Here is a 23,555-nt window from a genome sequence, read left to right as displayed (position 1 = left end):
ATAGTTGGAATATAAAATTACTTTAAATATTAGAAAAGGAGCAGAAAAAATACTTCACTTAAGTAAAGTTACTTAAAACCTGACTTGACATGTAATAAACAAAAGCATATGTTTTGGGAAGTTTGTTTCAAAACTTATCATATAGGAACACTGGATGGTAAGACTATCAAATTATGTTTACAGGGTACAAAAAAGATACTGACATAAAATCTGAGTCAATACATACACTCTCCTAACTTGTTGCAAACCAATCCCAATTCTTTGAGATGCCTTAAAAAAGGTACAGTAGGGTTCTTAAAATGACAAGAATAAATTTCAATATATTTTAATACAAAACTATTGTTCCCCAGAAGAAAACCATGCATCAAAGCATAGTCTGCTCACATCTCTCTTACCCCATTTTCTCTTTGTGAAGTACGCATCTGCATTAGGATCATTAAAGTGTCTGCTCATCATAGTTTCTCCGCCAGCATGGAAATCATATGCGAACACAAGAGCTTACAAAAAAACAGAAACACATATCACAGAAGTCCAGCTCGAGACAGTGAAATTCATGAGCAGAACCACCACAGGACCAGTTACTTACAGGGCTCAGCAAATGCTTTAGTGGTAAACACTTCACGCAGAGTCACAATATTTGAGTGTTGAATTTTTTTCCACATATCAACCAACACCATGCACTTTGTGTTGACAAGACGAAAACCTAAAGAAGAAAATTTTCTACTATAATCAACCACAAATGACAGAGAAATATAAATTTCTAAAATGGTTTATTTTGCCTGTAAGGTATCAATTTTCAATTGGGGACAAAAAGAAAGAAAAGAAAGGAAAAAGGAAAGGAGAAAGAAAGAAAACAAAAATAGAAGTAAAGGAAAAGAAACCTTGTCTTCCAACAAGTGTGATAAATACAGCCCTGTTTCCAGGAACGTGTGGACAATCTTAGCTCAAGTAATACACTCCTGACAGAGAGACCCATCTTCCTTACCGTGTATCCTCCGAAGGCAATATGGCAGATCATCTTTGCTATTTACAGCTTTGTAGCAAGATGTGATATACCCAAAATTACTTGATTTCTGTATCCGGTTGGGGGGTGGCAGTGGTTCTAGAGGGAAGAGGCTATGGTAGCTGTCAACTTCTGTGGGGACTGCTGAGTAAGTCACAGAAAAACAATTTTCATTCCTGAATCACTCACAATATAAAAGAAATCAAATCCATCAATATTCACTGACAAATCCTAATAGATCTGTATCAGAACACAGTGTAGAACTTAGAAGTCTATAAAACTACAGCTTCAGTACCAGTAAACCAGCTTACAAAGTAGCCAAAGCACAAGTGAAGTTCACATGCTCAAAGTTATTTCCAGTCTCCTGGCAGCAAAATATAGGATTTTTGTTTTCAGAAATAATTACCAGAAATGAGTCATTACTTGATACATTTTTATTCTAATAAAAAAAGAAATTTGAAATAAGCAGCATTAAATCAGTATGCAAGAATGTACCTATAAACATGACAGATGGCACCAAACTCTTAAAAACCTCCGGCTCAAGTAAGAACGGAAAAAAACTATCCTTGCTCCAGTAATTAAGAAGAGGTGCACATAAACCAGTGCTGACAATGTATTTAAAATAGTCAGGTGAAGGCACAAGAGGGAAATCAGCTATAGCAGGCATTTGCAACAACCTTTTAACGGCTACCATGGTTTTAACACCAAACAAATATACAAGGAAAAGACAAATTCTGTTCAATACACAGGGATTTCATAGCATACTCTATCTGATTTTAGAAGTTATACATTTTGAATTTGTGTGCGGTAGCTGTGCATGATTGAAAATGGTCACAGAACAAAAAGGTTATGAATACAAGATGCTTAGCTTCGTCCTTCCTTCAGTCTGCTGAACTTGTGATACACTACTCTTGGATGTAATGAATTTCAAGGCCCCTATGCTGCATTGAAGCTTCCTCATGAACTCACTGAACACAGCTCTCTGAGCTCCAGTTCCAGTCTTGAGCACAGAGCTCTCTCCTTTTCACCTAGTTTAGCCCACTCTCAACAGTCTTAATTTTCAAGTAACAAAGGGCTGGTTCTTTCGGAAACACTTCCTACTATCCTCAGGCATGGCCCCCTTTCCTATGTTAGTGATTAGCAAATTCAACTGTCCTTGCAACTCTCTCTTTAGAGTCTAAGAGTCAGTGCTACGACAAACTCTGCTTTTGAAACAGCTATTCTGTGTATAATGTCTTATATAAACGTGTGTATTTCCTGCTGGGCAGTGGTGGCGCACGCCTTTAATCTCAGCACTCGGGAGGCAGAGGCAGGCAGATCTCTGTGAGTTCGAGGACAACCTGGTCTACAAGAGCTAGTTCCAGGACAGGCTCCAAAGCTACAGAGAAACCTTGTCTCTAAGCTTCTCCAGAGTAAGAGCTCAATTTCATTAATACAATATCACTAATGTGCAGAAAGTGTTCAGTATATTTATGGATTTGACATAAATTAAGTCTTGGTAAGATAGCTGGGTAAGATAACTTGGTAAGATAGCTTTTGATTCATTATGGAAATTATATAAATCACTCAAATAAAAAATAGTAAAAATCAGAATACTATTTATATGTATCTGTTCTTCATGCTCCACTTCACACAGGTTTGAAAGTAACACTGAATCAGTCAGTACTTGTTTTATACCTGAGTTAAAATGCCACCTGGCATTAAGCACCAAATTACAGATTCAGGATTGGGGATGTAGCTCAGTGATAAGAAGCATACATGAGGCTCTGGATTCAGTGTACCATAGCCAAGGGTGAAAAAGGCAGCAAAAACATTTGTGCTTTACCTAAGGGATCACACATTATTGGTGTCTGATTCTATAGAATGTATTCTACAGCTCTGCAAACCACAGGTAATCGATAACACTGAGAAATCTCTAGAAAGGAATAATATGTCCTGTGCAGTGCTGGTCCTACTGATGTCTTTGACAGAAACCACATGAACTGCAAACCCTTGGATAGTTTAAACATCTTTAAAATATTTATTATACAATATTCTGCCTGTGTGTGTGCCTGCAGGCCAGAAGAGGACACCAGACCCCATTACAGATGGTTGTGAGCCATCATGTGGTTGTTGGGAATTGAACTCAGGACCTTTGGAAGAGCAGGCAATGCTCTTAACCTCTGAGCCATCTCTCCAGCCCCTAAACATTTTGTGTGTGTGGGGGGGCTCCTACTCATTTATTCATTGTATCTTAGTGTGGACATCTTAATAGCATTGTCCTTCCAGTCCACAAATGTAGGGCACCCTTCCATTGCATCCCAAATTCTTTCAGGGATTCCATGACAAATATTTCAAACTATTTTGTTAAACTTATTCCATCACTGGTATATGCTTATTTGTTATTTATCGGCTATGTGGAAAAAGCTATTTCTGAATGTTGGTTTTGTATCCAATAACTTTGCTGAATCTAGAATATTGCTCTAGAACTTTTCTAGAATAGTCTTGTTGTTTTTATAGCAAGTCTATTATTTGTCAGTTGCACAGACTGCAAATATCTCCTTCCAAGCTTTAGTTCTTTACAGCAGGTGTCTTTGGGTCTTTTTTTTTTTTTTTTTAAGTTTAATTTTGTAAAACTCATCAGTGTTTTTTTTTCTTGTGATTTTAGCCTGCAGTGCTGGGGACTAGACCTGAGTGAGAGCTTGCACTTTCCAGGTAAATGTTTTCCATTGAGCCCAGTATTTCTTCCCAGGGGAAAAAAGCTTCTTTGTGTCTTATATAGGACCTATTAAAGCCTTTTACTGTTTAACCTATTAAAAGGCTTTCTCTATATACTGGTATAAACAGTGGGAGTTTTAAAAAGTTCTTAGGCATATAAGCTGTTAATCTATTAATTTTTTTTCTAAAATGGGGCTTAATATATGATCCAGTTACACACCCCACCCACTTATGTGGGTTTTTTTCTTTTTCTCTTCCTCCTACCCCCCAGACAGGGTTTCTCCATGTAGCCCTGGCTGTCCTGGTTCAAACTCCGAGAGCCTGCCTCTGCCAGGGGTGAGGGTGAAGGTGTATCAATATGCATTTTACCTGGCATGTCTGCTTGATCAATTTGAGCCATTGTTATTAAATGTCTGTTGATCAGCTCCTAAGAACAAGAAACAAGCATATTAAATAACAGATTATTAATAGAGCCTCTGATATTTTAGATTTTTTCACTGTAACTAAATAATATTTTTATTTACTACTTTTAATGCGCCTATAACATTTCTAGAGACATTAATATATATAAATTCCAACCCTAGATAGACTTGCTACCATAATTGAGGTTGAGTTTACATTTAAAAGAAAAAGGTGCTATAAATCAGAATGAAATACATAAAAGATCTATTAACCTCATCAATAATTCAAAGCAAAGTTTACTGTATCAAACTATTGGCAACAATCGAAAGGTTAGAAACCATTTAAATTATGTATGCTCTATTTAAAGAACCCTTTCCATATGATGGCTCAGTGAGGAAAGGCACTTGATGCCAAGCCTCATTAATCTGAGTTTGGTACCCAGAATCCACATGGTGGAAGGAAAAAAAAAATCAACTCCCACAAATCTTCTAACTTCCATATGCTTTCCCTAATATATTCAAGTAAGCATGCATATACACACACACAAACAAAGCAACCCATGTAAAGAGTCCTTTTTGTACAAAGAACACAAAGCACAGAAAGGAAGCACATTTAAATACTAAATTCTATATTTCATACTCTAATACATTATTTAAGATTTCCTTAAACATACACAAAACTTCCATGTTCTAAATCTCCTTGCTTAGGCGATGGTGCGAGACTAGACAGTGGCCTGCACATCCATTCTCCTGCTCTAAAGCATAGCCAATAATCAGTGTCTGCCCTAGCTTTTAAAAGCATACCTGTCGGAGCTCGTCAGCCATGAAGAAGGAAGGTGCATTTGCTTTTGGTTGCATATAAGCAACATGAGGTGCAGTTGGAGGATAAATATGATAGTTTGGAAATACCTAAAATGGCAAGGAGGAGGAAAATGTAATCATCGATTTTTCTCCATTATAAAAATTTAATTTTTATCTGATAGCAAAAAATTGATACATCTGAAATGTTTTAATAATACTGAACTAAACACTTCAGACAACAATTGTTAGAAGAATACTTTCTGAAAAAATTCATTTTGTAAATCTTCTATTTCAATAATTTTAAATTTTATTTAAAAACAATAATTTAAAAAAGTCTAAGAAGAAAAATATTTATTCAGCTATAAAATTTCAGGCCCAACTAGGCTTTTGAATGAGTTAAAAAAGTAAAGTATGTTTTCCCATCCCTATAAACCTCCCAATATGATGGGTACCCTTCTCGTTAGCTTTCTTAAGAGTGCCAATTCCCTCTGTAATGGGAGCCATACCATTCCAGTCAAAGGTGCTGGAGTTGTATCTGTATAGAAGTAAGTCGTCCCTCCGACAGTCTCCTTCTGGATCACCTGACCAGAGGATGGAGTCTGAGAAACAGGGTTATTGGCAGGAGTGGAGGCACTAGGCGGCACCATGAAACTCGCTGGGTTTGGAGTGTGGCTTCTTCTTCTAGGAGCGGGAGAGGTATGTGGAGTAATTTTGGGGGAATGGAGAGGGGAAGATCCAGCAGAGAGTGACATTCCTGGGGAAGATGCAAAATAGAGTCTTAGTGGAGCAGCAGATTGGTTTTAGAGGGAAAAAAATTCTGAAAATAAAATGTAAACACTTGTGTGGAAGAAACATTAATTTAAAGTGCAAAGAAAAAAATCTTGTTTTAAGGAAAACGCCAATTAAAGTAAAGGCAAAGAGGTTTCTTTTTCTTAATATAGTCATTTCCGAATGAATCAGCAATGGGCTGCTTCTTATCAAAGTCGATAACCTAACCCTATAGTAAGAATCACCAGAAATTTAACAAATTAATTCAATGAAATAATAAAAACTACCAGAACTGAGGCTCTTGAATAGCTTTTTCTCAAGTTTTTTTATTACTGTCCAAACAACACAATTCCCTAAATGTTACGATATTAAAATTCAAATTAATAAAAATCTACTAAATTTCTTCAGCCAAATATAACAGCTAAGACTATGTTAAAATACATGGTGGCAGATTAAGCACCAAATCTTTAAATAAGTCCTGTTTTGATGCCTGTGTGTAACTCTAGGCATACACCAATTAGCTAGAAATTGGGGCAAATGCGTGTCCAAGTGCAAGTTACTCAACCACAGCCCAAGGACACCACTTGAACAAAGTACCCTCTCCCACAAATGCTGCAGAGGAGGGAGAAACAATGTTTTTACCCTTTGGAATATTCCAAGCCAGCTGAGAAAACGAACGAGTAACATGTAAAAGCATAAGATGATTTACAAAACACTCAAACAGAACATATATACTGATAACAACATGTATAAATGCAGATGAAATGCAAATTAACTAGAGCCAGGTGAGTTTTATGAACTCACAGGTTTAATGAAGGTGGCTGGTTTGAGCTGAGATGGAACAGGCGATCTAAGCTACAAATCGCACTTGTCCAAAAACTGTTTGCTATTTCGGGAATGTCTAAAAACCTTCACAATTGGAAACAAACAAACAAACAAACAAACAAAAAGCCCGAAAAACCTTTGGCCATAGAGCTATTATTAATGGGATGTGTTTCAATTTGTAGTGTCTCATAAGACATCAAAGCTTTGTTTTCAGAAAATAAGGTGAACAAAATTGATGTCTCTAAAGAGCACTTTGCACTTCTAAAGGGCTTCAACACAATGATGGCAACAGTTTATGCGCACCGACCAGCAAGCAGGTAGGCTAGGTAGTAACAATGCAAGTCAGAACCTAGACATAGAGTTTATGTCCTTTAATCAAAGACACTTGTACAAAGCCAACAAGGAGTCAGGACTCAAATGCAAATCTACTGCAATTTCTCAATCAAGCACCGTCCAATTGCTATACTTCAGCTTCTGCTGTATCAACAATGAAGCAGATCAGAAATTTCAAATACCTCAGAAGAAAGTTTAAAACTCTGTAGCTTTTTTTTTTTTAAAAAAAGAAAACTACTTAGTTAATAATATGGACTGAATTTACATAGTTTCCCCTAAAGCTAATTTCTAAGTATCCCTGAGAGGAAAATCCTGAAGGTCAAAGATGAACAAACTAGTTCACTACTTTTCTGTTTGTATCAGCAACTGTGTGTGGCAGTGGTCCTGTCCCCTAACCCATGCCAGGCACTAATCTAAACGTTTTCCTGAGCATCAGCCTACTTCATCCTCATACCACAGATGAGCAAACTAACTTAAAGGCCAAAAGAATTATAAGTAAAAACACAGATTAACAGACAAGAGTTAAACTCAGATTCAATCAACTCCAATTTCTATCTCATCTGAAGGACAAGAAAGAGAATGTGGAGCCATTTCAGTAGTGTCAGTGATGACTTGGCTTATGTTGGAGGAGATGTAGCTAAGCCAATGGGAAGGTCCGGGCCCTTCGTTGGTATAGAATTAGAACACAAATCAAGTCTGTAAGACTAAATACAGGCCTCGACATACACCGAAGGGGAGTGGGGAGGGAAAGCTGCACAAGCAGAATTTACACTAAAGAGTATCAAGACTTCGCTGAATCATTCTCAATTCTGGTAATTTTGTTTGTTTGTTTTTTCTGTAGCTTTGGAAATGGTCCTGGGACTAGCTCTTGTATATCAGGCTGGCCTCAAACTCACAGATATCCACCTGCCTCTGCCTCCAGACTGCTGGGATTAAAAGCATGTGCTGCCACCACCAGGCCTTGTGAAACTATTTTAATGCAAAGCTGTAGTCTCTACTAGAATTACTCACATACACTGAAACTAAAAGCATGTTGCCACTGAGCATTAGCTAGTACCCACGTGGACACTTACATAGCTAAAGGTAAAATTACCTACAAAACTGACACTGTGTCACTCACATATTTATAGAATATTAAAGAACAAGGTGGAATTCGCACATAAGTGCTTAAACAACAATGTACCTTGATATGCCTGTTAATAAACACAACAGCATGGAGGAGTAGAAAAATACTACATAAACAAATCACACACAAGGGTACTGATTTACAATGAACAAACTGCCTAATCAGGGGAAGATGATCCACAATTAAGAGCCCTTGGCTAAGCACACACCTGAATTCCCAGCACACACGAGGCAGAGGCAGAAGAATAACACATCTGAGGTCAGTTTAATCTACAAAATGAATTCCAGTCTGTCAGGGTCAAACAGAAAGATACTGCCTCAAAAATACTTTAATTAATAATAAAAAATTCCTACTTGAAAACACTTTCCCTTCCACATTTTTAATCACAAAATAATTTCTGAAAGGATTCAGAATCTACTTGTTACAGAAAAAAAAGTCCCCTACTAAAAATGATATTGGCAAATGATATTTCTTCATTTGAAATTCCATTTCATGTCAGTATCCACCTGCAATTTCTGTCTTTCCTTATAAGAAGAATTATCAGTGGTTATTACAGCACACTGGCACTCAGCCAACAGAACGCTAAATCATAGTAAGTAACACGTAACAAATCAGCATAGAAGACAATTTAGAAGAATAAAAACATATATTTTAAATACCTTAAATTAACAATATTCACCATCATAATTTCTGAATTACCTTTTTTTGACAATCATGGTCAGGGTGACATTGTCTATAATTTCAAGCTCAAAAATCTAAGTAACTGTAGCATAAACTATTGTAGAGCACCTGGAAAGTGTCCATATAAACAGAAGTGAGCAACAACACAGAGATAGTCAGATACTCAAAGCTATTAGCAAGCAAAGAAATGAGAGACAGATAACTCAGGCTGATTTATGGCAAAAAAAATGCACCAATGCTTTTAGAGGCATAATTGTATTTCTAAATTATTACTATTTTCTGGTTCTTTGAGAAAGTAGTTCTCTGTAGCCCTGGCTGTCCTGTCACTTGCTCTGCAGACCAGGCTGGCCTCAAACTCAGAGATCTGCATACCTCTGCCTCCCAAGTGCTGGGATTAAAGGCATGTGCCACCACACTCAGCCAGATTTCTCTAGAAATCTTAAGAGAAACAAAAAAAGACTTGCAAACAATAATAAAAAAATTCATCAAATTAAATGAGATTATACAAATTAAAAGCTAATAATAGATACGAACTCAATCATTTCCCCCCCAAATAGAACAAGTAGTTTGGATAATACTGTTTCTGAAAAACAATAGCACACAAATGCCCTCTTCAACCCGATGGCGGTTATGGATACACAGTACCAGAAAAGAGTGTCCCACACAAGAGTTTATAATACAGTTAGGAATAAAAAACAAAACGAAGAGCTAAAGCAGAATTTGAAGATATTTGAAATATAGCCTTCAGTCCATAACACATGGAGAACAGAACCTAAATCCTGTGCAAAGCAAGGACTCTGGAAAAGATGTAAGAGCAGTGAATACAGAGCTAGAGAAAGAAAAGGGAGTCTGCTTGTACAGAAGGGAAGGAATGGGCAGAGCTTGATTTGAAGAAACTGGAACATTACACCCTGTAGGCACTACTCAAGCTAAACTGTACTTTGCAAATTAGAACAATACCAGTCAACCTATATACATCTCATGCACAGGCCTAAGATGGCACCTTACAGGAATGTAATACAGACAGACACTTAGAAGAAGGAAGCACTACACTACCTTGACAAATGCCTCCACTCTCAGAGAGTGCATGCATGGTCCCCAGAAAGCAATCCCACTTAGGAACTCAAACCTAAATGGTGGCACACACCAATAATCCTACCACTCAGGACGCAGAGGCAGGACTTCCAGTTCAAGGCCAGCCTGTGACATGCAGCTAGATTCTATTTCAGAAATCAAAAAGTAATAAAGTTCAAATGCACAATATTCATGAGAATTCACACTGATACAAAATATCCCAGACATCAGCATATACAGTGAGCTATGAAAAAATAACTCTCGCTATTAAAACAAAGGCTACAAAAATCAACAGAGCAAATAAGCTCTCTAAAAGTTAAAAAAAAGCAAAAACATCAAAATTAAAAGAAAAAGCTCTCAGAAGGTGAACTAAAGCAGATCAAGAAAAGACATTGAGGAGACTAGATAAAAATGAAACTAAAGAGTACAAAAGACTGATTAAGAGATATAAAATATCAAATGAAGTTGAACATCCAGAAGAAAAAAAGTTTTGAAGAAGCAATATTCAATCAGATAAAACAGAACACCACCAACAAAAAACCATACACACCTCATCAATAAATTCTAAGAACAATGGCTCTGAGGAGAAAGGGAGGGGAAGAAGGTAGGTGTGTGTGTGTGTGTGTGTGTGTGTGTGTGTGAGAGAGAGGGGGGGGGAGAGGGAGAGGGAGAGAGAAAGGGAGAGGGAGGGGAGAGAGAGAGAGAGAGAGAGAGAGAGAGAGAGAGAGAGAGAGAGAGAGGAATTCAACAACCAATTCATTAAGAAAACAATTTCTTACCTAAAAACCCTGGAATGTAAGAGTGGGAGGATATTATTTAAAAAAAAAAAGTCTGAGATATTTCAAAGCACAAATGGAGGTCAAATTCTAGAGAAGTGTTAAGCTGAGGAAGGAGATAAGCTAAAAGCCATTAAAGATTAGTACTTGCTGGCATGTAGCTCAATGACACAGGGCTTGCTTAGTGAGCACAAATCCTTGTGTTCTACCTCAGCACTGAAAAACAAGTGGAGAAAAGGAAGAAAAAAAATTTCTTGTACTTTTTACTTAGGAGGATGAAAATTAAAACTTTAGGGTGATCAACCTAGAAACCACAACAAACCAGCTATCATGGCACACACCTGTAATTCAAGTACTCAAGAGGAGGATCACAAGGGGGAGGCCTTGCCTTGCAGGGAACAGTAATAAAACAGAAACAAAACATATCATGTTCAATACAAATTTCATATTATATGTAGAACAGCTTTTAAAATGTATATAAAGAGAGAAAGAGAGAGCCAGGTGTAATGGCCTTTAATCCCAAAGCACTCAGGAGACAGAGGCAGGCAGACTCTGAGTTAGAGGCCAGCCTGGCATACAAAGGAGTTAAAAGACAGTTAGGGCTGTTACACAGAGAAACCCTGCCCTGAAATACCAAATAAACAAACAAATAAATCAAATTGAAAGTCCTAAAAACTAAAACCATGAAACTGTAAGAAGAAAACAGGTGTAAGCCCGTGTGGCCTTCAACTGAGCAATGGTCTTGATGCCTACGGCACAAACAATAAAGGAAAACATGTAAAATGTTCAAACTGGGACTAATAAGAACTTACATTTGTGTACTTTGTAAGGAGTGATCATGGAGGGAAGGCTGCAGTAAGTCTAGTGTGTGCAATAGAAAGAGAACCATTTAGAGTTCACAATAAAAACAACTGAATTAAATAACTATCAAGCAATTTGACCAGAGATATCTTCAAAGACAACATATAAATACCAACTGAGCATATGTAAAGAAACATAACACTAGGGACATGAAAATCAGAACCACAATGACATACCCTATCATTCTCTAGAATGCTTACAGTCAATTAAGAGCATGGTAACAAATGCTGTTGGTGAGGAATGATGAAATCTGAGCTCTTATTCTTTCTGGCAGAAATGTAAAATGGTGGTGCAGTGATCTTTAAAAGAATTTAGCAATTCTTTAAGTTATTAAAGTTACCATGTCCTGAAAATTCCAAAACTGTGTGTATTTCCCAGTAGCAGTAAGAACATATGTCCATGTAAGGGATGTATGTGAATGCCCATAGCACATGATCATCACTAAGTGTAACCAATCCAAATATCTGTCAACTAAGAAACAACTCAGTGAGATATGGTATACTGCATAGACTACAACAAACAAGAACCCACACTACTATGGGAAGCATAAAACACTAAATTAAAATGGCCAAGTACATAAGGACCACTAAGTACAAGATACTATTTGCATGAAGTTCACAAATGGGCAAGCCTAGGAACAGAAAAAGCAAAGCTGTGGCTCTAAAGACGGGAAAAGAGAAAAACACAGACTAGAAAAAGCACAGTTTATCTACTTAGCTCATAGTCACAGTTGCAGTCTTGTGACTACACCAAAATCAAGTGAGCCACATGCACACTTAAGGTTTTAGTTTTGTGATATGTAAACTAAATACCAACAAAAATACTTAATAACCAAATCATTCCAATGACCTAGTTGAATGAGTCAGGGGAGCAATGAAATAGAACATACACAAAACCTACCTCATTTACGTTAACTAGTGTTTAAAAAAAAAGCATAAACTACACACAAACGAGTAGACTTTGGAAAAAATTAATTAAATTCTTATCTGTTATTCAGATGACAATTCTACTTAAATGAACCTAAAAAATATGCTAGTTCAGCAAAAGTAACAACAATATGCACAAGCTAAATATATCTGTGTGGGAAAGAATGCATTGAAAAAGTGAGAATAGGACAATTAAGAAACATAAACAAAGAGGAAGTTAGAAAAACAAATGGGGGGAAGTAGTAATTACATCAATAATAGTAAGAGGCGATCAACACCATAGTCCTTAAGATATTCTAGACTTTTGTAGGAATTCATCAAGACAACAGGGTTGCTCTTGCAGAGGACCTGGGCTCAGTTCCCAGGGAAGCACATGGTGGCTCATAACCATCTGTTAACTATTTCTAGGGAACTCAATGATCTCTCTCTGATCTCCATGGGCACTGGCACTGTGTTCTAACACAGAACACATACATAGGCAAAACACTTAAACACATAAAATTAAATAAATACATCTTTAAGAAAAAAAGACATCAGGACACCAAAAAGAAGCTCAAATATACATGAAAAACAAATATTAAAAAGGCTGAAAAATGGTTCAACAATTAAGAGCACTGCCTGCTCTTCTTCCTGGGTTCAATTCTCAGCACCCACAGGACAGATAACAATCATCGTAACAGAAGTTCTGGGGATTCAGTAACCTGTTATTACTGCATGCATACTGGGAAACACCCTTACACAGGAAATGAAAAAAAAAAGATGGTAAAACAAACTTCAGGGAAAAGGTGACTGAAGTAGTCAGATGTGACAACATGCTAGGCTCTAAAAAGAAAACCTGTAAAAATACAAAAAGACAAATGTCAAAAAAAGATCCTTAATCCCAGCACTAAGGGGACAGAGGCAGGCAAATCTCTGTGCGTTTGAAGCCAACCTGATATACAGAGTTACTTCCAGGACAGCCAAGACTACATAGAAAAACCCTGTCTGGGAAAAGGGGGAGGGGCATTATGTTGTCGTTGTTGTCTCCCACCAAGGAAAGAAAAAGTTAACTAAAAAGATCAATTTGAACACTTTTAATAAAGTTAAAGTTAATAAAGAGTTAACCTATATAACGCATAGTTCTTAAAACTCAGTAAGGAAAACAAAACAGCGGCTTGCCTCTCATCCCAGCACTGAAGAGGAAGTGGCAGGCAGATTTTTATAATAAGAGACCCACCAGGGAGAAATAGCAAATTCCAGGCTAGCTACAAACACATTCTGAGACCCTGTCTCAGATTAAAACACAAAGGAACCAGAAGGAAATAAATTATGCAACTAATAATACAAAATTCAAATCCCTCAAACATAAAGGTATCTGTGTACTGATAAAGAAAAGGAAATTATTATTTATGTACAGTGTGTGTGTGTATATATATATATATATATATATATATACACACACACACATGATGTAGGTAGCCATATCCATGTGAGGATGTCAGAGATCAATAACATGTGTCTTCCTCTATCATTCACCACTGTACTTTTAAATTCAATTATTGTGTGTGTGTGTGTGTGTGTGTGTGTGTGTGTGTGTTGGGGGAAGGGACAGACAGACAGACACAGACTGCACTTGAGTGCAATGCCTATGGAGCCCAAAAGAATGGTAAGATTCCTTGGAGCTTGAGAGCCACCAGATATGGGTTCTGGGAAGTGAGCTCAGGTCCACTGAAAGAATGATCAAGTGTTCTCAGCCACTAAGCCATTTCTCTAACATCTCCATCTAATTTTTTGAGGCAGGGAACTAACTAGCTAGACTGGCTGAACAGCAAGCCTCTGAAATGCTCCTGTCCCTGCCTCCTAGAACATGTGCCTCTGTACTCTGCATTTTATTATGTGAATGTTTACTGAGAATTCAAACTCGGGTTTTGAAGCTTGCTCAGCAATCATCTTAGCAATGAGCCATTTCCCTCAGGCTCCAAGAAACAGAAATTGAAACTGGCTTCTCAGAGTGGTAAAAATAATACAGTTTTATTGGGGGCTGGCAGTGGGTAATCGCATTTATTGCCAATTTTGATGACTGGAGGTCATCATATAGCACAAAACACATACAGCATAAAAAACATTAGCTGGATGATTTAGCAGTTAAAGCGTTTGCTGTAAAAGCCTGATTCCTGGAACCCATGGTAAAGATAGGAGAGTCATTAAGTAAGTGTCTCCTAAGTAAATGGTAAGGGTATTTTAAATTCCATTCTAGAACAATTATAAAGCAGTCTTTTCAGAGTAAGATGGCTCATCAAGTCAAAGTGCTTACCTTGAAAGCATTGTAACCTGCATTTGATGCCCATAGGCCATGTAAACGTGAAAAATCCATTCTAAAAAGTTGTCCTCTGACCTCCATTTGTGCTTAGTGATATATATGCCCACTCCACAACAAACAAAACATTTTTGTGGAACAGTAGTGGCACATGCCTTTAATCCCAGTACTCAGGAGGCAGAGGCATGTAGATCTCTGAGTTTGAGACCAGCCTGATCTGTAGAGTGAGTTCCAGGACAGGCAGGGCTACACAGAGAAACCCTGTCTCAAAAAAAAACAAAAATAAACTCCCAATTTAAAATAAAGTAATTCTTTTCTTCAATGGTAAAATTTAAAACAGATGTTTCCTCAGAAACAAATGTATCCAAGGTTCCCAGGATGACCATCATACAAAACTGTAAAACACTGGTTTTAAAAGTGGCAACAGGGGCTAGAGAGATGGCTCAGCAGTTAAGAACACTGGCTGCTCTTTCAGAGGTTCTGAGTTCAATTCCTAGCAAGCATTTGGTGGCTCACAACCATCTCTATTGGGATCTGATGCCCTCTTCTTGCATAAACGTACACAAGCAGATAGAACACTCTTACAACAAACAAACAGCTGGAAACAATACAAATATGTCATGTGCTCAAATCTATATGACAACAAACTAGGGGCTTAGCTATCGTATGAGGGGGGAAAAAGTAAGCCAGATATAAAATTAGCATTTGTAGAAAACTTACAAGCTATTATGTCTCTACACAACAGAAAAAAAAAATGAACCAAGAAAACCCTTGCTTCTTAAGGACATCGATTCTGATACTACCTGAGAAGAAGTCTAACAATCATGTATAAGATCCAAACACAAAGCTATAAAATTTCACAGAGAGTTTTAAGGTAAACATGTTAAAGACAATTTGGAAAACAAAAATATGGTGGGATGGACTTCTCTTCCAGACAGACAGTGCTGTAAAGAGGAGTCTCTTCACTTCTAACAACTTGCTCCTCCTACCAATACCAGCCCACTTTGTCAACACAAGACATGCTAGGGAGTTGTCCAGAATGTACATCAACCTTCACTTTTCTAAAATAAGATATTTAAAAGTAACAGCATCAGAAAGATATTGAACATTTCTTATGTTATTGCCTGTAAGTAAAGCTGATTGACAATATAACTCTTAAATTCTTCAGTAAATTTAAGTGATTAAAAACACTTTGAGTCCAAGACTCACACATTCAGAAAGTCACTAGGATGCATACCACTCAGCATATATAGCTCTACTAACAGCTAAGATGTATCACTGTGATGCTCAATAGTGAGACAATACATTTTGTGGTCCATAAATACACTCAGCACTCTACATGTGCAATTTACATGCAAGGAAAAATAAAACCTATGAGGTTTTGATGCCCGAAGTTGTTACTATGGACCAGACCCAAAGGTATCGCCTGGGCCAGCACAAAAGAATTATGAAGTCTGTGTAACACAAACACCACTGCAGAAGAGCATTTTAGCAAAAAAAAAAAAGAAAAAAAAAGACTGAGAAGTCTTCAAAATTCAGTTCTCATATACCAGCTGCGCAGCAGCCTCCCAAGCAGGCCTTTAAGGATTGCACTTTGGGCCAGATTTCTGCATAGATACCATAAATTGTCCCCAGGATGGCTATCATTTGATCATTACTTTGCTCTACAACTATAAGAGAAACTAAGAGCAAATGTTCTGGACTTCTTGACTAGATACATTTTTCATAAAAGAGAAGATAAAAAAGGGTTGGGGGAATAAGAACAAGGGATATAGTTTGTTGGTAGTCTTCACCAGCGCGGTACCATAAGGACCTGAGTTCGAGACCCAGTACCCCACCTCCCCCTCCACACACACACACACAGGTTACAGGCACATATGCTGATTTTAAAAGGTTAACACTGAGACTAGAGAGATAGATCCGTGGTTAAGAGCACCTACTATTCCTCCAGAGATCATGAGTTTGGTTGTTAGAACCCTCACTGGGTGAGGCTCACAAATACATGTTAATTCATACTCCAAGAAAGACAATGTCCTCTTCTGGCCTCTCAGGAAAGGTGTAGGCATGTACACATACATACAATTCTCATTCTCTCTCTCTCACACACACACACATACACACATTTTTTTTCAATGGTCTTTAAAAATAAAAGGCAAAACTGGCATAGAATATAAAAGGCCCTGAACCCAGAACCACATCAGAAATGGGGAAATGTAAGCTTTAAAAGGAACACTGACTCAACATTTCAATAGATAAAACTGTCTTTTAGAGGCTGGCAAGTTAAGTCAGAGCAAACAAGGTCAATTAAATGATCTTTGTTTAGAGTACTGATATTTTAAGAAGAGAAAGTGATGTTTTAAGAAGACAGAGAAGTGTCTAAAAGACACTTAATGATGAAAATTTTTCTCCATGTAAGTTATTTTACACAGTTAATACATTAGAAAAGTTGATGGAAGACATACTAACTTAAAAACTTACTAAAATAAAATAGTTTTCTTACTCTTATGTTGTTTTGTTTTGAGACATTGATTCATTATGAATGCAAGGACAGCCTTAAACTCACTTTGTAGCTAGCATAGATTGGGCTTGAACTGACAATAATCCTCCCTCCTCCTTAAGAATCTATCTGTGTATCCTTTGCATACCCTTGATCACATGTTTTTAATAAAATAATCATTATTAGAATAAACTTACAATTCTAGATTTAGAAATCCTCAGGGTCAATTCATAACAGATAACACATTGAGTTATCAATTAACTCAAGATTGTTTATAATAAACTGGAAATTTGAATCTAATTCACTAAAGCAACTGCTTTTAAAACTCCAATTTTAAGCCCAAAGAAGGTGAAGCTTTCCCCACTCCTTACACACTCCTTATCTACAGCTGTGCACAGTTCAGGTTTCCTTGGTCAGTAACAACAGAAATGGACTCAGGTGCTAATATATGCAGGGACTTACTCTGCCCAATTTAACCTAGATTTACAAACTTAGTGACTTTGTAAAACAATATGCCTAAAAGAAAAAGTTACAGGATAAAGAGGAATACCAATAAATGCAAATATACTTTTGAATTTCTGAACATATCCTAAAAGATCAAAGCTACAGAAGACCCGCCCATCTCAAACATTTCCCTGTTCAAGTTCCTAACACACTGCACTAAACTTGTTTGTTACATGGTTGCTCCTAAGGCTTAAGTCCTGGGAACTTAGTATGTGCTACAGAAAAAAACAAAAAAAAAAACAAAAAAAAACTGATGGTTTTAAAATTTAAAGGATTTCTGGAGAATCCTAGCAATGTGGATACATGTTTGGGTCTTTTCTTCACCAAAATACATGATCTATCTATCCCCCCCTCCAACTTATCATTAATTGATGGGCTGTATTTTACTGAAAGAAGGGGATGACCTTAGGAACCAGGAATATGATAAATCTTGATCATGTTTTTGGTCACGTTTGTGTCTATGAAACTAATGGTAATAACTATTGAAATTATGATCATTTTATTATTTTATTTAAAGCTGCTAAAAGGGATGAGAAAAAGAATTATTAAAAAGTAGATATAAAAGAAAGGATTAGGCCAAGCATGTAAGGTTAAACATTTTTTTCTCTTTTAAGATTAATTTATGTGTATGGGTGTTTTGCCTGCAAGCACACAATATGTAGGACATAGAGGCAGTGCCTGTGGAGGCCAGAAGAGAACACTGGATCCCTGGAGCTAAGCTGAAGATGGTTGTTAACTACTATGTGGTGCTAGGACTCATCAAACACTGGTCCTCTGCAAAATGAGCCAACCAGTGCTCTTAACTGCTAAGCCATTTCTCCAGACCCATATAGGTGTATTTTAACTTCGGATCTAATTACACAGTAGACTATATAAAACATCACCCTACCAACAAACAGTATCAAAAGAATTCATAAGAAAAAGCCAGAAGAATATTGGATATTATTTCATCTAATAATTTCTTTGTTCAATAAAATTCAGTTTTGCAAATTCTTAAAACTGGCCTACAGAATAGTGAATGTCATGATTCTGGTCATGCTGCAGCTGACAGACACAAAGCTGAACTGTAGATAAAAGTCCAAGTTTTCAAACTGCAGTGTGAGGTGACTTGACACCTCCTGCTTCTAGCCTCAAAAATAAAAAGATATTGAAATTTACCTGTTTGCAACGTTGGAAAAAAATTCCATGATTCCTATTTTTAAATCACATTAGCTTTCACATAACTAAATTTAATCTTAACAACAACATATTTTCAATTCTTCAAAATAACAATCAAAAATATCTCTATATAATGTATTGTGACCTAGAAAAATTAAAGAAAAAAGATTTTTCTTTCTGTAGCATTTTTAAATCCTCAGTACAAATTAAAAATCTATAACTAAATATATCATATCTATTTTCTTTAACTTTCCTGCCAAAAAACCTCCTTAAGTTTTAAGGTAAAAATTACCTTATTAATATTTTTTGACATTTACTAAAAATCACATTGAACTATTAGCCACAGTCTGGAATACTTATGCACTGATCTGATAAAATAGTTAATCATCAAATTGCATCCCACTTAACCCTACCAGTTTCAAGCCACGAGTGCATATACTCTTTTGCAAAGATTAAATATCCAAGTACCAAAGATTCACTCAAGACAGCTTATAACCCCATGTGAAAAAAGGGCAATTTGGATTTTTTGAGCCACAAATACCCTATGCTGACTGCTCAGGACATACAAATTCCAATTTCTTCATTTTACAGAATTATTCCATGATGTTTTGTGATTAAAATGAAAACAGAGTCAATAAGAATATTAATTAATTGCCAGAATAGATTCCTTCACAAACCCTGTTTTCACAACAGCAACCCCTTATCATTAGGGGAATTAAAAGTTGCTGAACTCGACAATCCCTCCAGTTAAACAAACAGACCCCTCATAGAGCTGTCCAACGCTGCCCAAACTATCCATCCTTTAGTCGAATCAGTCAGTTTCATGAATTGTAGGATTTATCTTCAAGTCCAGTGCTGACTCAGAGGGTAGCTTGTTCCCTAGAGAAAACAACCAACAAAAATCAGAACAGCTACTGCTCATAGGCTCTTTCAACACCCAAGTGGAAAGGACATACTTATTGGGTTCAAAAAAAAAAAAAAAGAGAGAGAGAGTCTACAGAGTAGTCAATAACCAAGGGCATCTATATGCCAAAGCAGCTGCTCCAAGGGTTCACTCAGTTACAGCAAGAATGTTAACTAGTCAACAGTGTTTCTAAGAAAAGCTACCACACAGAACCATCTGGTTCCCGAGAGAGAAGGCACTCTAGATGGCAAGTACTCCAAAAGCCAAATCCTGTTTGATTTCTCTTTGAAAGGCTGCATTAGGAAGATATTATGGTAGAGAGCATTAGCCTCTTCACTCCAAAGCAGTAAGCTTTGAAGCAGCTTTGCTTCAGGTTGTTCCTTAAACACAAGGTTTTCATTCTGCAGTTTATTATTCTCATTCAAAATGTAGGAAGAGTTAAGAAATACTCCTCTTCAAGTCTAGCATTGTGACCTGTCTTCCTTGGTATGTATGCTTAAGTAAAAAAGTCTACATGCAAAGCCTTTGAGCTTCAGGATACACCTCAACAATACAAGGCAGCCATTCCATTTTAATAGTTAGTGGTGTTTGTTGTAAAATACTATGCTACTATGAAAAAGAGAGTCATTAAAAAAGCAAAGCCAAAAATGTAAAAAACCCAAAATCTCAAGTTAATATCTCTCTGAAATGACCAGAGAGAAGTTAACCTACACAACTTTTCATTTTTTATTATTTTATGTGTACTGGTGGGGAGGGGAGATCCTTGCATGTATGCCTGTGTACCTTGTGTGTGCCTAGTGCCCTTAGAGGCCAGGAGAAGGTTTCAGATCCCCTAGAACTGGAGTTAGAAGTAGTTGTGAGCTGCAAATTGGGTGGTAGGATTAGAACTCAGATCCTTTGGTGAGTAGCAAGTACTCTTCCTTAACTGCTGAGTCCTCTCTACAGCCCATAATTTTTCATTTTAAAAAACTTGTTCAGTGTTAATAAGTAATCAAGAATGTAAACATACCCTAATAAAGACGATTGTCCTTATTTCCATGTCTTAAGATGGAAAATTCTTGGCGTCAATCTCAGGGCCTCGGATCTCTGATTTGTAGCAGAAGATATGTTGGTGACTGCATCTTGAAAACTGTATTCATTTGAACACTGGCATCTGGCATTTGGGCAATCAATCTATCTTTTACAACAAAGCTAAGAGACTCTTGAATGCAATAAATGGTATCTGTTATGTACGATCAATGGGAAAATGACAAATGGACACTCATAGCATTCCTGTATTCTGTGATTCAAATGAGGGAATCTACAGTGAAAAGCTGAGAGAGCTCTTTGCTCTAACACAGTATGTAGTGTCCTTCCTACTGGAGTGGCTTTCAAACACTACTTAAAAATCATGGGCTTCTTTAAATGCTTCAGGACTTTCTGCCAGTGCTCAATTTGAATGTTTTAGCTATTTCCCACTATTTACCACATCAGCAAAACATAAATGCAGGCCACAATTAATCTGCATTTGCTTTTGAACATACTGACATCAATATAACTTGTGATGAGCTGGGATATTTTCATGTAGACCACAAATGAAAAGTCTGTTCCAGTCAACCTCATATTTTACACATAAACATTTTTATAAGGTACTGCCTCTGCAATAATCTTTATTTATATGTTCATGTGCTCAAAATAAATGAGCACAACTCATAGACCCATGATGTTCATATCACCACATGACAACACAGAAAGGGAGACTGAGAAATTTCCAAGCAAATGTTACCTCTCACTCACAATTTCAAAACAAAATAACCTCAGTCTGATCCTCCTAAGTAACTCTGTGAGTTAGTGTAATAAATTTGACCATGTAAATCCCAATTCTGTCTAATTTCAAATCCTGAGGCTATATAAAGACATCACGAGGGCTCTACTTGAAAACCACCATTCTGAGTACAATCCTGATTTACTGGCTCCCGAGAGGCAGAACAATCCAAGGCTTTTCTGCCATCTTCTGCTACACATGCTCCAAGATTTCTTATCTCTCCTACTATTCTCTCAGTTCTGAAACTTTGGAGGTTTCAAATACAATGCGTCCAACTTTGAATAATTAATAGCAAAATTGTTAAAGATATAAAAGACAGGCGATCAGATTTTTTTTTTTGCTTTCCATATCACACAGCCTGTTTAAAAAAAAATCAACTGGAAAGATAAATCAAAAGGTCTGGATACTGTCAAAAAGAACTATCCACATAAAATAAATAGTGGCTGGTTGGAATTTAGTTAATGAAATATTAGCAAAATATTAATGTACAACATGAAAGTAAAACTTAGTAGCAGTTGAACAACAACAACAACAAAAAAAAGAAATAGAAAAGATCTTGGGTATTCCCAGGAACTTGAGTTCTTCAAAATCAGCATTTAAGAATTAATGGCTATTCCAAGCAGAAAATCCTACTCCAAGCCTAACCTAGGGCTCATGACAATCCCTGAACCAGAACTTTCTTCCCATTTTTAATTATTTATTTATTTATTATGTATACAATGTTCTGTCTGTGTATATATCTGCAGGCCAGAAGAGGGCGCCAGACCTCATTACAGATGGTTGTGAGCCACCATGTGGTTGCTGGGAATTGAACTCAGGACCTTTGGAAGAGCTGGCAATGCTCTTAACCACTGAGCCATCTCTCCAGCCCTTGGTCAAGTCTTGATGCAAGTCAGACTTTTTTTTGGGGGGGGGGGGACGTTCACTGACTAGGTAATACATTTTAAAACTGGTTAAACAGGAAAAAAAAATCAAGCAAATGGGTTCTCAATTGGGAGAACAAACCTATAGTTTGGGGGTGGTGGAAGGTTTGCTTCTTCTTGTTGGTAGTGGTGGGGTTTCTCTGCGTAGTCCTGGCTGTCCTAGAATTTACTCTGTAGACCAGGCAGGATTCCAACTCAGAGCTCTGTCTGACTCTGCCCCCCAAGTGCTAGGGTTAAAAGCACATGCCACAATGTCCAGCTCAACTGTGTTATAAACAGAAAGAAACCTTGTCCATCCTCTAAAACTAATCTCAAATGTTTTCTTTTCCATGAAAGTTTATTAACAGAACATCCTTACATAAATCAGGTAAAATACACCTTCAAATTTTCTGACATCTCGAGCTCTCCCCCTCTAGAATTAAACAGCTGTGTCAAAAGTTATAAGAATTTTTAAATTACACATAAAGGTGAATGCTCCTAATCTGAGGTTTCAGAGTTAGGTCTCAATGGGGAGAGGAAAGCCTGCATGCTTGATCACAGTCATCACATTCTCTGCATTTGAAAGCTCCCTGGAACTTCTAAAGAAGAACAGGCATTGAACAAGAGTTAATGTTTACTAATGGCCCGTGTGATCACAAAAACAGATTAAATGACAAAGTCTCCAGAACCATTTCACTTCAGAGAATGAAATATACACAGCAAAACATGGAGATATAAACTATGAAAGTCTAATCAAAGACTCAATACCACAAAAGCATGTAAGTGGAAAATATTAATAAGACTAGAGAAACAGAAATGGTGTGGTTGGAAAAGGGCATTTAACCTTGATCAATGAAAGGAAGGCAAGAGCTCAGCAAGAAAGTATTTTTCTTCAAGATTTTTTAAAATTATCATTTATACATTTAGTGTCTGTGTGCATGTGGCATGGAGGTCAGTGGACAACTTGCAACAGTTAACTCTTTACTTCCCTAGATAGTAAAGAATTGACTGATAGCGGGGAATCTCATGTCCATCAGGCTTGGCGGAAGGCTACCCACATCAAGGCACCTTGCCAACAGCAGAACAATGGTAAGCACAGCGGAGCTTGGGAAGGAAACCGTGTTCAAACACAACAGACAGCAGGCTCAAGCACAGAAAGCCCACATGAGGTAGACTTGAAGAAAGCAAGCTTACTTTTCCAGGAAAAAAAAAAAAAGA

General features: G+C 37.1%; 1 protein-coding gene across 6 annotated transcripts in view; it reads right to left on the bottom strand.

The window, feature by feature from the left end:
* Pan3 (poly(A) specific ribonuclease subunit PAN3) overlaps positions 1-23,555 on the bottom strand; it is a 113,759-nt gene that overhangs the window by 21,011 nt on the left and 69,193 nt on the right. For 4 of the 6 annotated variants that reach the window (XR_007595352.1, XM_050161856.1, XM_050161858.1 and 1 more), the window contains 6 exons: positions 5,409-5,656; positions 4,906-5,010; positions 4,070-4,127; positions 986-1,147; positions 587-703; positions 396-497 (listed from right to left, as the gene is read on the bottom strand). Coding sequence is in view for 5 of the 6 variants with exons in the window: in XM_050161856.1 (XP_050017813.1) it covers positions 396-497; positions 587-703; positions 986-1,147; positions 4,070-4,127; positions 4,906-5,010; positions 5,409-5,656 (792 nt within the window). In the remaining variant the exon portion in view is untranslated. Of the gene's footprint in view, positions 1-395; positions 498-586; positions 704-985; positions 1,148-4,069; positions 4,128-4,905; positions 5,011-5,408; positions 5,657-19,488; positions 19,607-23,555 lie in introns of all 6 variants that reach the window. The other 2 variants (XM_050161861.1, XM_050161857.1) reach the window with 2 other exon arrangements.

This window comes from Alexandromys fortis, unplaced genomic scaffold (assembly GCF_014885135.2).
Source record: "Alexandromys fortis isolate MF-2015 unplaced genomic scaffold, M_Fortis_MF-2015_v1.1 scaffold_118, whole genome shotgun sequence".
Taxonomy (NCBI): domain Eukaryota; kingdom Metazoa; phylum Chordata; class Mammalia; order Rodentia; family Cricetidae; genus Alexandromys; species Alexandromys fortis.
The sequence above is the reverse complement of the archived record's forward strand: the minus strand, read 5'-3'. Positions and strand labels throughout refer to the sequence as shown.